This window comes from Podarcis tiliguerta, assembly GCF_965153285.1.
Source record: "Podarcis tiliguerta genome assembly, chromosome: 16".
Lineage (NCBI taxonomy): Eukaryota > Metazoa > Chordata > Lepidosauria > Squamata > Lacertidae > Podarcis > Podarcis tiliguerta.
In genome coordinates, this window is record NC_139549.1 from 29,962,564 (window position 1) to 29,978,297 (window position 15,734).

Below are 15,734 nucleotides of genomic sequence, written 5' to 3' on the forward strand. Positions count from 1 at the left end.
CCCACCCATCTGACTGGGTTGCCCCAGCCCAGTGGCGTAGCGTGGGGGTTGCAGGGGGGGTCGGCCGCACCGGGCGCAACATCTGGGGGTTAGGGTTAGGGGGCACAAATCCACGGGTTAGGGGGCACAAATTACTTGCTTTGCCCTGGGTGCTGACAACCCACGCTACGCCACTGCCCCAGCCAACTGCCCTGCAAATCATGAAGAGTAGATGTGTGAGTCGGAATCGTAAACATGCTTCATTTTAGACTTTCATCAACTGTTTTTCCTTGGCTATGCAGTCCATTTCAGTCTCTTTCCTTTCTTTCCATAACAGGAATGCACCGCCACTCCTTGCAGCATCTTTGATTCATGCTACCATCCACGATATTTTGCAGACGGATCTTAACGAGTTTAAAAAGCAGAATGTGGAGGGGGAGGAAGCTGGAGATCACGAGACGGAGCCTTGTAAGTACCTATATTTGCCTCCCAAAGTAATATGGGAGTCTGAGCCAGTGGCGTAGCGTGGGGGGTGCAGGGGGGGCCGGCCGCACCGGGCGCAACATCTGGGGGTTAGGGTTAGGGGGCGCAAATCCACGGGTTAGGGGGCGCAAATTACTTGCCTTGCCCCGGGTGCTGACAACTCATGCTACGCCACTGGTCTGAGCTCAAGGTCATTACTATTCACGCAGATGTAACTCAACTTCTTTTATTTTCATTAATTTAAAACATTTTTACACCACTCTCCATCAAAATTGACTCCAGGATTGTTTACAGTAGTTTATGTGACATCCAGGTAAATTTACAATTCTTAAAAGCATCATCATTGGCACATTTTTAGACTGAAAGAGAACAGTACTGGCACCTTGAGGGCATTCCACTAATGGCATAATCACAGCCAAAAAGGTTAGCTAACACAGTGCAGGAGGTTACCAGAAAATAGCTGTAAGCTGGTGTTCTTGATGTTGCTAGATGGCAGAATTAGAAATAGTGCTTTTATTGTTTTCTGTCGTTTCATTGCACAAGACACCGCACAGCTGCAGAACAAAGATAGCCCTTGATGAAAACCGTAAGGTTGTTGCAACAAAGCAAAGGAGAACAGTAAGACAACATTGATCAGCATGACTAGCGGCATTTGGTCTTTCTGCACCAGCCCAAGGAATTGTTGGCATTCTCCTATTTTGAAAAATGGGGACTACCAAGATCCAATTTTCATGTTAATTTTTGATGATGGCAGTGAAGTTGCTAACCAGGGTGGATTTGATTTAAATCAAATCAATTTAAATCACAGTTTAAACCACAGTTTAAATCACTAGTCAGTAAGACTTGATTTAATTTTTTTTTTTTTTTTTTTTTTTACAGAAAGACTCATCCTTGCTGATATAATCTTAATATTTACAACCAGATGAAGGTTTCATTTTTGGAATAATAAATTTTCAGAGTAGTTTTTACAGTTATATCAAAAATTACTGATTTGGTTATACTATTAGAAATACATAGACAGATAATTATGAAATTAATGTGAGGTTTAATAAGTTAACTGTTAATATTTGGACAACTTTTCTGCTGTACTTTATTGGAAGGAGAAAAATAATCATTTCCTTAATAACAATTTAAACAATTTACAGTCATACCTCGGGTTACAGACGCTTCAGGTTGTGCGTTTTCGGGTTGCACACCACGCCAAACTCGTAAGTACTGGAACGGGTAACTTCCGGCTTTCAGTGCTCGCGCATGCGCAGAACTACTAAAAGTCACTATGCACAGAAGCGCTGAATCGCGACCCACGCGTGCGCAGACGCGGCGCTGCAGGTTGCGATTGTGCCTCCCGCATGGATCACATTCGCAACCTGAACGTCCACTGTATATATAACTAAAGCAGTAACATTATAGGATATGTATCCATGTTTGTTAACTGATGTGGTTATACTTTTTTTTTTAAAAAAACCACACACTTTATGAGTTTTAGCACACATGAAAAACTTGAAACAAATCCTTATTTCCTGATGAATAGGCTTTGGACTATAATGTAACCTAAATACAATACTATAGAAATATTTTTTTCTCCAAAAGCATTTTATTTTAAAAATCCAATTTAAACTAAAAACATCCAATTTAAATTTTAAAATTCCATTTTTTTATTTAAAAAAAAAACATTGATTTTTATCCACCCTGTTGCTAACAGTGTTTTATGTTCAATCATGCAAATGGCGTGGGCAGAGAAACCTGTCACTGCCATTGCAGAGAATGGAATGGTTACTGTATTTACAGGAAACCCAGTGGAGCCCAGTAGTTCCAATCCTGTGGGTTGTCACAGTTTCTCAGCCTTGTTTTTCTGTCTGCAGAGTGGAATTCAGATGGATGTAGGGATTAGATCCAAACAACTATGAGCAGAAGTGGGGAACGCCACTAGTGTGGTTCTGCAAACGTTTACACATTTGCACAGTGCTATAATCAGTTGCAGTTATTCGGCTCATGCGAGACATTGCAAAAACTCTTGTCTAAACAGATTAACCTCCTTAGGTTTGACCTCTCTTTTCTTGCACAGCGCTTTAGGGTAAAACAATCCTTGGGAAAAACATAGGAAGCCACATTATACCAAATCTGACCATTGGCCCATCTAGCTCAATAGATGGGGCTCTCCAGAGTTTAAGGCAGGGGAGATGTCAGGGATTTAGCCTGGGACATTTTGCACGCAAAGCACCATTGAACTGCAGACATCCTGTGAGCAGGGAACACCTCCCACAAGCAGAAGGGGAACCTTTGGATTCAAGCCAGCAGTTTGGGTTTCATACAGTAAAAATTGCAAATCACCTGGCAGACTAAAATGCTATACACATGCATATTAATGATACATTTCCTGTTCTGTCCCCCAAGATTTGATCTTCCTAGTTGGCTTTAATATCCTATTTGGGGGCAGTTAAATAGAGTGTTGCTTACTGTTGCGGAAGGATGTGGCTTGATGTCACGCAAGCGTGAATGAAAAAGCAAAAACGCCCTTCCTCCCTCTCTTCGCTAGAATTTGGTGGTGGATGAAATTGACAACGGTGCGGCTAAGACTGCCATGCAGACATAAACCCACATGTACCTAAACTGTCTTGAAGCAATCATAGCCACTTATTATTATTACTCAGCTCTACAGTAATCGAGCCTCTCGCTTTCCCTCCCAACCATTCCTCTCTCCAGCTACTCTTTGTATCTGTCACCAACATTACCATCTGTTCTGTAAACCGAGCACGAAGCCTTTGATCCCTCCCTCTTCTCCCTCCTACTCTTATACTTCTCTGTTCCTTCGGTTTTCAGGGGGATGCCAGTTCTTGTTTTACATCACTCATGCAAAGTTTATATTCCACCTTTCCTCCTAGGAGCTCGAGACCATGTGTGTGGTTCTCTCTTCTCCTCTCCTCACCCCATTTATAGACAGAACAACCCTGTGAGATAGATCAGGCTGAGAGGAAGCAAATTGCCCAAGGTCACCCCCTGAGCTTCCTGACTGAGTAGGGCCCCAGGGGTCAGCAAACTTTTTCAGCAGGGGGCTGGTCCACTGTCCCTCAGACCTTGTGGGGGGGCCAGACTATATTTTGGAAAAGAAAGATAAAAGAACGAATTCCTTTGCCCCACAAATAACCCAGAGATGTATTTTAAATAAAAGGACACATTCTACTCATGTGAAAACGCCAGGCAGGCCCCACAAATAACCCAGAGATGCATTTTAAATCAAAGGACACATTCTACTCATCTAAAAACACGTGGATTCCCAGACCGTTCATGGGCTGGATTTAGAAGGTGATTGAGCCAGATCTTGCCCCCGGGCCTTAGTTTGCCTATCCATGGAGTAGGGAGTCGAACTGTGGTTTCCCAAAACCTCATCTCTCTCTCTCCGTCTTCCCCCTGCTAGGGTGTTCATCCTCCAGCGCAGGATGTTGTTGAGAATGTATGCAGTCTTTCCAGGGTTGTTGCAAAAAATGTTACAGCAAATTTGGTTGTGTTGAATTTTTACTGTTTGACAAGGTGGCCAGAATTGTGGCAGACAGCACCCAGAACATGGAGAAGGAGGCTGGGGAGGTTCTCAGAAAAGTAGAGGGACATAAATAGCCGCAGGAGCCGTAGGGAGGTGAGTCAAAGCCAAGGTGCAAGAATGAAGCAGTGGCTCCAGCTGAACCTTTAAAAACGCACACTAAATATTTTAAAACTGGTGAAACATGTAACAGAATCATGTGTCTGGATATGCCCACGGAAACAGGAACATTTTCAGCAGGCACCTAAAAGAAAAAAACAGTGGTGGCACCTGCCTAATGTTTAGTTCCAGAATACAGGTGCTGCCACCTTAAAGGAACAACTCTTTGCAAATGCAGAATGGGCATTGCATGGCACTTGCAGAAGTGCAAGTTCTGTAGCTCCAAGTCGGTACACGTGGGGCAAGGCAATCCCTTAAGAAAACTGGTCCCAAGGCTTTACATACCAATAGGCTTTTTATACTCCATATACCTTGAGTTCAGCCTGGGATTGAACTGGCAGCCAGGGCAAATCTTTGAGCACAGGTGTGATATGCTAGGGGACTCTCACTCCTCCCGGCAACCGTTCTGTAGCACTATTCACTAACTGCAGTTTCCAAACCAAGATCGAGAGACGCCCCATGTGGAGTGCTTTGGGGAGTACATAATGATGGAGGTGCCCAGCATTTCTGTGTCTTAACGTTCCCCTCGCATAGTGCACATGGCACCTTTCTTGGCTGAAAACTCCCATCTTGCTCTGGTTTTCTCTGTTTGCTACAACTTTATTTTCTCCACTCAAACCTCAGTTGCCTTCACAACAATCCAGTGGTTGTCAGTTTGATTTTATTGTTCCTTGCATTTTAAATTGTTCTAGACCTTTTTTTATTATTTGGTTTGTTTTGCTTTTATCTGTTGAGGGGCAATATATCCAGGTTATATGGTGTTCCCTAATCAGCCATGAAGTTTAACTTGCAGATATTGGGTGACTCCCCATCTCTCAAACTAGCCTACATCACTGGCCTGTTGTGAGGATGAAATAAGAAGGGGGGGGGCAAGCACTCCACCCTGAGCTTCTTGGAGAAGGATGGGATCTAAAAGCAGTATATAATGCGATGATTTTGCCAAATCCTACGTACAATTCAGTTCCTCTCCTCAAGCAATCTGTTGGGTAACTGTTTCCTCTGAATCAAAGTGAAGTAATAAGTTGGCTCCATCTGTTGGGGATTATGAAAACTGCATGTCATTTAATGACAGAGAGTGCAACATATTGCATTTACTGTGACTTTAAAGGGTAAAGGGACCCCTGACCATTAGGTCCCATTGTGACCGACTCTGGGGTTGTGGCGCTCATCTTGCTTTATTGGCCGAGGGAGCCGGCGTACAGCTTCTGGGTCATGAGGCCAGCATGACTAAGCCTCTTCTGGTGAACCAGAGCAGCGCACGGAAATGCCGTTTACCTTCCCGCCGGAGCGGTACCTATTTATCTACTTGCACTTTGACGAGCTTCCTCGGTGCTTTCATTTCTTTTCTAGCCTTGCTCTTTTTCTGAAAAATTTCTGAATGGAAGAGTATAGTCTTATATTTGTTTGATCCCTCAGATTTGCACAAAACTAGAAAACTTTAAAGGGTAAAGGGACCCCTGACCATTAGGTCCAGTCGCAGACAACTCAGCGGTTGCGGCGCTCATCTCACTTTATTGGCCGAGGGAGCCGGCGTACAGCTTCTGGGTCATGTGGCCAGCATGACTAAGCCTCTTCTGGTGAACCAGAGCAGCGCACGGAAATGCCGTTTACCTTCCCACCGGAGCAGTACCTATTTATCTACTTGCACTCTGACGAGCTTCCTCAGTGCTTTCATTTCTTTTCTGGCCTTGCTCTTTTTCTGAAAAAATTCTGAATGGAAGAGTATAGTCTTATATTTGTTTGATCCCTCAGATTTGCACAAAACTAGAAAACTGTGCTGAGATTTTACAGTGGCCAGACTGTGTGCTTCTTGCTTACTTCCTGGGCAGGGATTCTTATTTTTTAAAAACAAAGTGCACATACTCTGTTGGTACTTAACCGGCATAGTAGAACCAGCAAATCAGATGGCAGGAACAAGCTCCCAGCGCCACAAAGCTTGGCTCAGTGTCTCGTAGCAATTTGTAAGCAATTTGTAAGCAGTTGGTCAGGTTGGATGTAATCGTCCTTTCCCCTGATATTCAGAAATAACTTGATTACTGGCAAAAAAAAAAGGTTCCTCCCAATAATGTTCCATATAGAATGAGTTACCAGCAGAAGTTGGTTAAAAAAACACCTAATTTTTTTAAAAAGGGAGGGGGGCTGAATGAGATAAAGGTGTCACATCAAGAGAAGCTTGTTTACATTTGGCAAACAGCTGTTGGGGATCCTCAAGCAAGTGATAAGATCACATGGAGAGAAAGTTGGAAATAGTTCTTAACCCCTGGCCTCCAAAGCCTGTCACCAAACAGGGCATATTTACAAATCGGCCTGAAACATGAGAGGCTGCCTATTGTTTCAGACCATTGGTCCATCTGGTTCAGTATTGTTGACACTAACTGGTAGCATCTCTCCAGGATTTCAAAACGGGGTAGAATCATAGAAATGTAGAGTTTGAAGAGAAGAAGAAGAAGAAGAAGGGTTTGGATTTGATATCCTGCTTTATCACTCCCTTTAAGGAGTCTCAAAGCGGCTAACATTCTCCTTTCCCTTCGTCCCCCACAACAAACACTCTGTGAGGTGAGTGGGGCTGAGAGACTTCAAAGAAGTGTGACTAGCCCAAGGTCACCCAGCAGCTGCATGTGGAGGAGCGGGGAAGCGAACCCGGTTCCCCAGATTACAAGACTACCCCTCTCAACCACTACACCACACTGGTGTACACCATTTGGTCCAACCCCCTGCAGTGCAAGAATCTTTTCCGCAACATGGGGCTCGAACCCATAACTGAGGGTATTTCCCCTCTCTTTCTGGATGTGCCAGGGATTGAATCTGGAACTTTATGCATGCATAGAAGATGCTTTCCTTATAAGCTATGGCAACCAGGGAGTTGGGCTGGATCAGTAGATTATGGCATATCATAGCAAGAAAGGGATTTTCACGGTACCTTTTCTTATCCTACCCATGCAGCTGCATGTGGTGAGATATTTGTATATCTCAATGAAAATTAAAGCTTTATTTTGTCAAAGAAAATACTAGTTTTCATTTTTTTAAAAAAATAATATTTATTAAATGTTAAATAGTTACAAAAGGAAAAATAAAAAAAATAAAAAAAGAAACAATAAAAAATTTAACAGACAAGACATCAAAAATAAAAAGAAAAAACAATGCCACAGAACAACAAGAAAAAACTAAAACATTTAAAAACACATCCAAATTTCATTTCTTTATCTTTCATATGCTTGTTTCCTCGACTTCCTCGCGCCTCCCTTTTTTGTATTATAGTTCAAATTAGCTGGTTCAACAAATCCTTTCCCTCTTTCTCAATTTTTGTTCTATAATTTTATCCTAACACAGTTTAAGTTTAAATTTTCCACTTTAACGCATTAACAATTAATTTTTGTATAATTCTTAATAACACTTCTGCTAAAACCATGTAACTTCATTCCAATATTCTTCTAACATTCATTAATTTTGCAATCTTTCTGTAAATATACTTTAATTTTTTTCCAGTCTTCTTCCATCGACTCTTCTCCCTGGTCTCGGATTCTGCCAGTCATTTCCGCCATTTCCATATAGTCCATCAGAAAAAAAATACTAGTTTTCAAACCGTACTGTTGACATGTGGGTCCATGGTTTTCAATTTCACACAAATTGTTTCCTGCAGGAAGCTGAATTGGTAAGGTCCCTGCACAAGAACTGAACCACACTGAAATGCAGCACCTGTTAGCATCCCTAAATATGTGCTTATTATTTAAGGTGCGCATTGCTATGTTTCCCGCTGTACAGTTAATATAGTGCAAACTAAGCATATTTATTCTCCAAAGTAAACCCCACTGAATTCAATATGGCTTGTTCTCATGTAAAAGTGCGTAAAATGGCAGCCTTAATGTATAAATCTTCGAAATAGTCCCTCTTGGTTTAGGAGTCGGTGCAACAAAGCAATAGTTCTCACTTAGATCTGCGGTTCTGTAACTAAACAGAAAAGGAAACAGGCTTGCTATGCCGCATAATACCTTTCCAGAGGCAAAAATTGTTTTACAGCAGGAAACGTGTAATAAATAGAATTCACTTTAATAAAGCCCGTCTGTCACTTCTGCAAAACACCTGAAGTGACATACAGTAAAATGGAAATCCAGCCCCTCCAAGTTCAGCACAGTTTTGTTCTCTTCTATTAAAACCAATGGGAATAACCTGAAATAACTTGGCTGTTGGTGGTTTATGCCTGAGTTACCATTGGATACAGTTGTTAGCCACATTGTTATGCAAAGTATTCTTCCATCTAGTCTGGGTCACAATTGCTGTACAAGCAGTTTAGATTTCGAGATGCTGTGTTGCTACTGAGGATGGGACAGAAACGTGACTCAACTTGCCTTTGAAGCCAAATCTGTCAAATTTGCAATTCTTGAAACAATATTGAGGACCAAAACACAGCCATCCTTCAAAATCCACACTTACTTTAATTTTGCAGTGCAATCCTCCAACAGAACAACGTCTACAAAAATGCATATATTAGGGTGAAATGGTCATAAAAATGAATATATTAGGTGGGAATGCACATAAAAATGAATATATTAACGAAAATAGCAAGCCATAATGCAATACAGTAGGACAAATTGCTTGCAAAAATGTGGTCAAAACTGCATAAAAAAATATGATTCTTAGAAGAGGTTTGTACTACAGTGCTGAAGAATTATCATTTTTTTAAAAAAATGCAAATTGCTGCAGAAATGTCGAGAACTGAATTTCAGAGTGGGAGAAACGAGAAGCTACGAGAGCTAAAATTGACAGATCCCTCCATCACTACTAGGGACTGCCTGTGTGCTTTTATCTTTATCATCATGTTGCCTGCTCTACCTGTACTTTTGTATATAAAGATATTATTATTATTATTGGCATTGGTATTCAAAATCAAAAGTAACCATATCAGTCCGTAAGTTTAAAAAAATAATAATCAAAAATCCATCAGATGTCAAGCAAAGCCGGCAGGGAGGAGTAATGTTGGCTGATGCTAAAGCCCTGTCGTCTTTTGTTTAGTCAGACTTCAGATGGAATGTGGGAGGTGGTGGCAGACAATGGGACAAGGCTCTGCTAGCAAGGTGCTAGGCAGGTTTCAAGCAGGGTTGTCAGGTAGCAGGGCTGGCCCAAGACATTTTGGCACCTGAGGCGAACCACGAAACGCCAAGCCCCTCCCTGCCAGGAAAGAAGGGGTGAGTGAAGATCTGCATCAGGAATGCAAAGGGAATAAAGATCGACAGCAGGATCTGCTGCTGCCCCTGCGGATCCTGCCGCCTGAGGCCGTCGCCTCACCTTGCCTCATGGGTGGGCCGGCCCCACCTTTCAGGGAGCAGGGGACACAAAATAAAACAGTAGTTGGCACTAGGATTAGCTGGCGCTCGTGCGATACTTTTTCCTTTCATAACGGAGACATTGGATCAAGCACCAGAGAGACGGGGGCATACGTTAAAAAGTTCACGAAATGCTGAGGAGTTGCTTTAGGGGGCAGCATAGCTTGCTGACATTCTTCCAAGTTCTTCTTTTGAAAAGCATTTATGGAGTGTTCCAGTGCTGCAGTACAGTGGCGCCCCGCAAGACGAATGCCTCGGAAGACGAAAAACTCGCAAGTCGAAAGAGTTTTCCATTTTCTGAGGTGCTTCGCAAGACGGATTTCCCTATGGGCTTGCTTCGCAAGACGAAACGTCTTGCGCCTTTTTTTTTTAAACCGCCAATGCATTCCTATGGGAAACCGTCAATACGCATTGGTTCTTCGCAAGACGAAAAAACTCGTAGAACGAAAAAACTCGCAGAACGAATTAATTTCGTCTTGCAGGGCACCACTGTATTAACATAAGTGTGCTCAGCATCTGAAAACAAAAATGCACTTTTTTTTAAAGCAAACAAAGGACAACATGGTGCACACTGGTCAGAGGTGGGGAGCGGTTAATGGTTTCTTATTGAATGTGGCGCTATGAGCGTCAGCCAAAAGGTGCTTAGATCACAGGCAGAGAACCTGTGGCCCTCCCGGTGTTATTGGACTGATGCTCTCATTAGTCCCAGCCAGCATTGTCAATATTGGTAAGGGATGAGGAGGAGTTGCAGTCCAGCAACATGTGGATGGCCACAGGTTCTCTCCCTGTGATCTGAGACAGGATACAATAAGGCAAAACGAATGAGAAGGGGGGAAAGCAAAATAAACAAGTTCTGGCACCGGCACGTTCATATTACAATGGTGCCTCGCAAGACGAAATTAATTCGTTCCGCGAGTTTTTTCGTCTTGCGAAGCACCACTGCAGTTAAACACTAACAACGGCGGGGAAGGGTGGGGAGAAGCAGGGCAGCTGCCGCAGCCGGTACCTTGGACTCACCCGCGCCTTGTGGCCACCACGCGACGCGGCTGCTGGAGGGCGGCGGGGCTCAGGAGCGCGACTCCGGCTGCAACGCTGGCAGCTGGCGGCAACGGCTCTCTTAGAGGAGCGCGCGAGGGCGGTGGGCAGCGGCGCGAGGCAGCCGGAAGTCGGCCATCAGCCGGAAGGTCGGAGGGAGCCGGAGGAGTCGTCAGCCGGAAGGTGGGAGGGAGCCGGAGGAGCGGGGAAGCGAGCGTGCGTGCGTGCAGTGACCGTCGCCATGACAGGAGAGGCAGGGCTGTTTCGTCTAGCGAAGCAAGCCCTTAGGAAAATCCGTCTTGCAAAGCACCTCAGAAAACAAAAAACCCTTTCGTCTAGCGAGTTTTTCGTCTTCCGAGGCATCCGTCTTGTGGGGTACCACTGTAATACGTAATGAAGTTACGTCCAGTGAAATGTTTACTTTTAAGGAGGCAGGACCAGGAGTGGAGAAGGCCAATGACAGCCAGTCTCATCCTGCAGAGGGAACTTGGTTGTCTGTTTTCTCCCTCTGATACTGTGGACTTGCCCTGTTCTAAACAACCAACACCTTCGGGAAATGAACAGCAAGAAGCACAGTTTTTGTATCACGCAATCATATCATAATTTCTTTGTGAATAGTCGTCCCACACGAGTCTGGCGTGAAACGCCCACCTCAGGTGGCACAGGTGCAAAAGATGGGGCTCCACGTACCTCACAGTTTCCGTTGCCGCCATCAGAATGCCCTCTGGGCTGAGAAGCCAAGCAGCAATACTTTGTGGAATGCCCTGACTCTTGCCCCTGACTCTGCCATTGTGGGTGGGGGCAGAAGGCGGCAATTTCTGTCCTATCTCAGGTAGCAAAACTGGAGAAGCTTTCCCTGTCTCCTATGCTGAGCAACACAACCTTAAAAAGGTAAAGGGACCTCTGACCATTAGGTCCAGTCGTGGCCGACTCTGGGGTGTGGCGCGCATCTCGCTTTATTGGCCGAGGGAGTCGGCGTACAGCTTCTGGGTCATGTGGCCAGCAGGACTAAGCCGCTTCTGGCAAACCAGAGCAGCGCACGGAAACGCCGTTTACCTTCCCGCCGGAGCGGTACCTATTTATCTACTTGCACTTTGACGTGCTTTTGAACTGCTAGGTTGGCAGGAGCAGGACCGAGCAACGGGAGCTCACCCCATTGCGGGGATTCGAACCACCAGCCTTCTAATCGGCAAGTCCTAGGCTCTGTGGTTTAACCCACAGCACCACCCGCGTCCCTAACACAACCATAATCAGTCCTTAATGAGAAGAGTGGAACAGCATTAAACACCATTATTGCTGTTTTATTAAAATCATGCAGTATCTTAGGTAAGTACAGTGGTACCTCGGGTTAAGTACTTAATTTGTTCCGGAGGTCCGTTCTTAACCTGAAACTGTTCTTAACCTGAAGCACCACTTGAGCTAATGGGGCCTCCCGTTGCCGCTGCACCGCTGGAGCACGATTTCTGTTCTCATCCTGGAAGCAAAGTTCTTAACCCGAGGTACTATTTCTGGGTTAGCGGAGTCTGTAACCTGAAGCATATGTAACCTGAAGCGTATGTAACCTGAGGTACCACTACAAAAGATGAGAAAAACCTCAATCAGTGGCAGGTTGAAGGAGAAAGTCAAATGATGCAGCCAAAGATGACTTCTCTCTCATTTTATTTTCATGACAGTGCTGGATGGAGGCCCTTTGCAGCGCTGCTTCTTTAACAAACTCTGGGACGTTTGCTGCAAGTGGCAGAAGCAGCCGCCGCCGCCTCCGAAGCCGCTTCATCGCTACCTCCAAGTTTCCATCCATGCAACCCGTAATACCCGCCGGAAAATGGAGGACAGGCATGTTTCCCTTCCAGAATTTAACCAGCTGTTTGGCTTGACGGTACGTTTCTAGGGCTCAGGTGAGAGAAGACTGGTGGCGTCAGGACAGAAGTCCAGAGAACCACAGCAGGAGTGAGCTAGGGGCAGGGGACCCAGCAGGGCTGGCATACCGCATTTTGAAATAAGTGAATTAATACATGTTACCATCTAAACTTTCATAATAATGCTTCAGATCAGTGTTGGAAAAAGTAGCCTTCCACTGTGGCTTCCGTTTCAACCATTGTTTACTGGTCTATTTTTGAACCTATTCCACAAAAGGTAGACTCTCCATCCTTGGAGGTTTTGAAGCAGGAGTTAGATGACCCTGCTATCACCCTGCATTTCAGGGGGTTGAATCAATGACTGTTGGGGTACCTTCCAAAACTACCAATTCTATAGATTCTCTGAAAGAGGGCAGTGCCCCCACAACACCTGCAGGAGCGTCTCCACCCCCATCACTGAGATCCAGCTCGGAGGGCCTTCTCGGTGGTGGCGCCCGCCCTGTGGAATGCCCTCCCATCAGATGTCAAAGAATTAAACAACTACCCGACTTTTAGAAGACATCTGAAAGCAGCCCTGTTTATTGAAGTTTTTAATGTTTGATGTTTTATTGTGTTTTTAATATTCTGTTGGGAGCCGCCCAGAGTGGCTGGGGAAACCCAGCTAGATGGGTGGGGTATAAATATAATAATCATAATAATCATAATAATAGTAAAGTCCAGGGTTTAAAATGATGCAACTGCACAACTGTGAGAGAGCGCAGGTACTCACAGATAGGGAAGGAGCAGATATTCAATTTAATTCACACTTTGGAAGCACTACAGGAACCAAAGCACAGAAAATTTGAACCTTCTCTGAGTTTACAGTGCAGTTTCCCATCCAAATAACGTTCTCAAAAACATATATGTTAATGAATGTTAGAAGAATACTGGAATGAAGTTATATGGTTTTAGCAGAAATGTTATAAAGAATTAAGTAAAAACTGATTGTTAATGGGTTAAAGTGGAAAATTTAAAGTTAGATTTTGTCAAGATAAATTATAGAACAAAAAATTGAGAAAGAGGGAAAGGATTTGCTGAATTAGCTAATTTGAACTAGAATACAAAAAAGGGAGGTGTGAGGAAGTCGAGGAAACAAGTAAATGAAAGATAAAGATATGGAATATGGATGTGTTTTTAAATGTTTTTGTTTGTTCTTGTTGTTTTGATGTACTATTTTTCCTTTCTATTTTTGATGTATTGTTTGTTAATTTTTTATTGCTTTTTTTCTTTTATACTTTCTTGCTGTAACTATAAAACTTCTAATAAAAAACTTCTAATAAAAACTTCTAATAAAAAAAATATGGTTTTTAAAAAACCATATATGTTGGGGTCAAGTGTCAATGAAGATGCATATATTAGACAAAAACACTCCATTTTAGAGGAAATTGCGAAAATGTGCATATTAGGTAAAATTGCTGGAAGTTGGATGAAGATCGCGACAAGAGTTCACACCAAGTTCTTTGAGGAATCTGCTATAGAATAGGCATTGGTTGAGCACACTAATCTCAAAACTATTTGCTAAGTTATTGTTCTGACATAATAAATATATTAATCTGAGTCTTGAAAATCCCTGTTCTCCACCCCCCCAGGACTAGTTCTAACTATTGTGATTTGGAGAGTGGGGTTCAGGAAAATTGCTTAAGAGATGAAAAGGCTGCTCTAGGTACATGCCCTGTGCAAGACAGTGGGTTGTAGCCAATGTAGTGCTGCTAAATGAACGTCATTTAGTGGTATACCTGTTCCACCAGCCAAATGTTTTGCACCAGCAAAAGGTTGCTGCGTAAGAAAATGCAAAATCAGGTCGCTGCAGATTTCATTTCACAATACAGTGGTGCCTCGCAAGACGAAATTAATTCGTTCCGCGAGTTTTTTCGTTGTGCCAGTTTTTTCGTCTTGCGAAGCACCACTGCATTTAAACACTGACAACGGTGGGGAGGGGCGGGGAGAAGCAGGGCAGCTGCCACAGCCGGTACCTCAGACTCACCCGCGCGTTGTGGCCACCGTGCGACGCGGCTGCTGGAGGGCGGCGGGGCTCAGGAGCGCGACTCTGGCTGCAACGCTGGCTGCTGGCGGCAACGGCTCCCTGAGGGGAGCGTGCGAGGGGGGTGGGCAGCGGCGCAAGGCAGCCAGAAGGTCAGCCGGAAGGTTGGAGGGAGCCAGAGGAGCCGTCAACGGGAAGGTGGGAGGGAGCCGGAGGAGCGGGGAAGCGAGCGTGCTTGTGTGCGTGCAGTGACCGTCGCCATGACATGAGAGGCAGGGCCGTTTCGTCTAGTGAAGCAAGCCCTTAGGAAAATCCATCTTGCAAAGCACCTCAGAAAACGAAAAACCCTTTCGTCTAGCGAGTTTTTCGTCTTCCGAGGCATTCGTCTTGCGGGGCACCACTGTATATTTGAGCAACCTGTTGCACAGCAAAGTAGCACACCTGTTGCATTGGATTACCTTGGGTCTTGTTACTGTTTATGCTTCTACGTCCCCCGTATTGGTTATTTTTCTACTTATTTTTTATTTATTTCATTAAAAAATTATATGCCTCTTGAGTGTAGAAAAACCTCACAAGAGTTTTATGGGGGGGAAAGATACAGCAATGAAATTGTCACTGAAAAAATTCTTCAGCCCAGTAGGGCCATTCCGATACATTCACAGAAGAAGTCACACTTGGTAAAAAATTATCTTTGCCTTCTCTTTACATGTCCTTGCCTCCGGAAGGATGACGTGGACCGAGCGTATTTCGCCGTGTTTGATGGTCACGGAGGAATAGATGCGGCTAACTATGCAGCCACTCACTTGCACGTAAATGTGGCACATCACAAAGACCTTCTGAAAAACCCGGTGGAGGCCTTGAGGGAATCTTTCCAGAAAACAGATGAAATGTTCCTTGCTAAAGCCAGGAGGGAGGTGAGTGGAGAGAGGCGAGGACTGCAGTAATTGTAGATTGTTGGCTTGCCAGTGGGTACAGGGAAGCTGAGTGCTGAGAAATGTGCCCTCTTGGTAATTGGCTTTTCTGTAGCGTTGCAGAAAATCCCGGGTAAATAATTTATTGGTTCACTTAATAGACTTTTGCCTAAGAATCATTGTCCACAAATCAGTGGAGGTGAAAGGTTTAATTTAGGCCAACGTTGATGGATGTTGGGGTCTTTCCAGAGGGGTAGCCATGTTTTTTTTTAAGCCCAGTAGGTTCATCCTGGTTACTTTCTGTTCACTGTCACTCATGCAAGGATCCAGGGAATGATGGGCCGCAGTACATATGCCAAGAACTAGGAGAAACTGCATCTGGGATTAGGCTGCTGTAGCCGATTCCTTCTTTCTAATTCAGGTAAATTGGGAACC

General features: G+C 44.2%; 1 protein-coding gene across 1 annotated transcript in view; it reads left to right on the plus strand.

The window, feature by feature from the left end:
• Positions 1-15,734, plus strand: part of PPM1F (protein phosphatase, Mg2+/Mn2+ dependent 1F) — a 40,919-nt gene that overhangs the window by 14,172 nt on the left and 11,013 nt on the right. Inside the window, exons 2-4 of the mRNA XM_083418334.1 lie at positions 317-447; positions 12,186-12,388; positions 15,114-15,302. Of these exons, the coding sequence (XP_083274460.1) occupies positions 317-447; positions 12,186-12,388; positions 15,114-15,302 (523 nt within the window). The remainder of the gene's footprint in view (positions 1-316; positions 448-12,185; positions 12,389-15,113; positions 15,303-15,734) is intronic.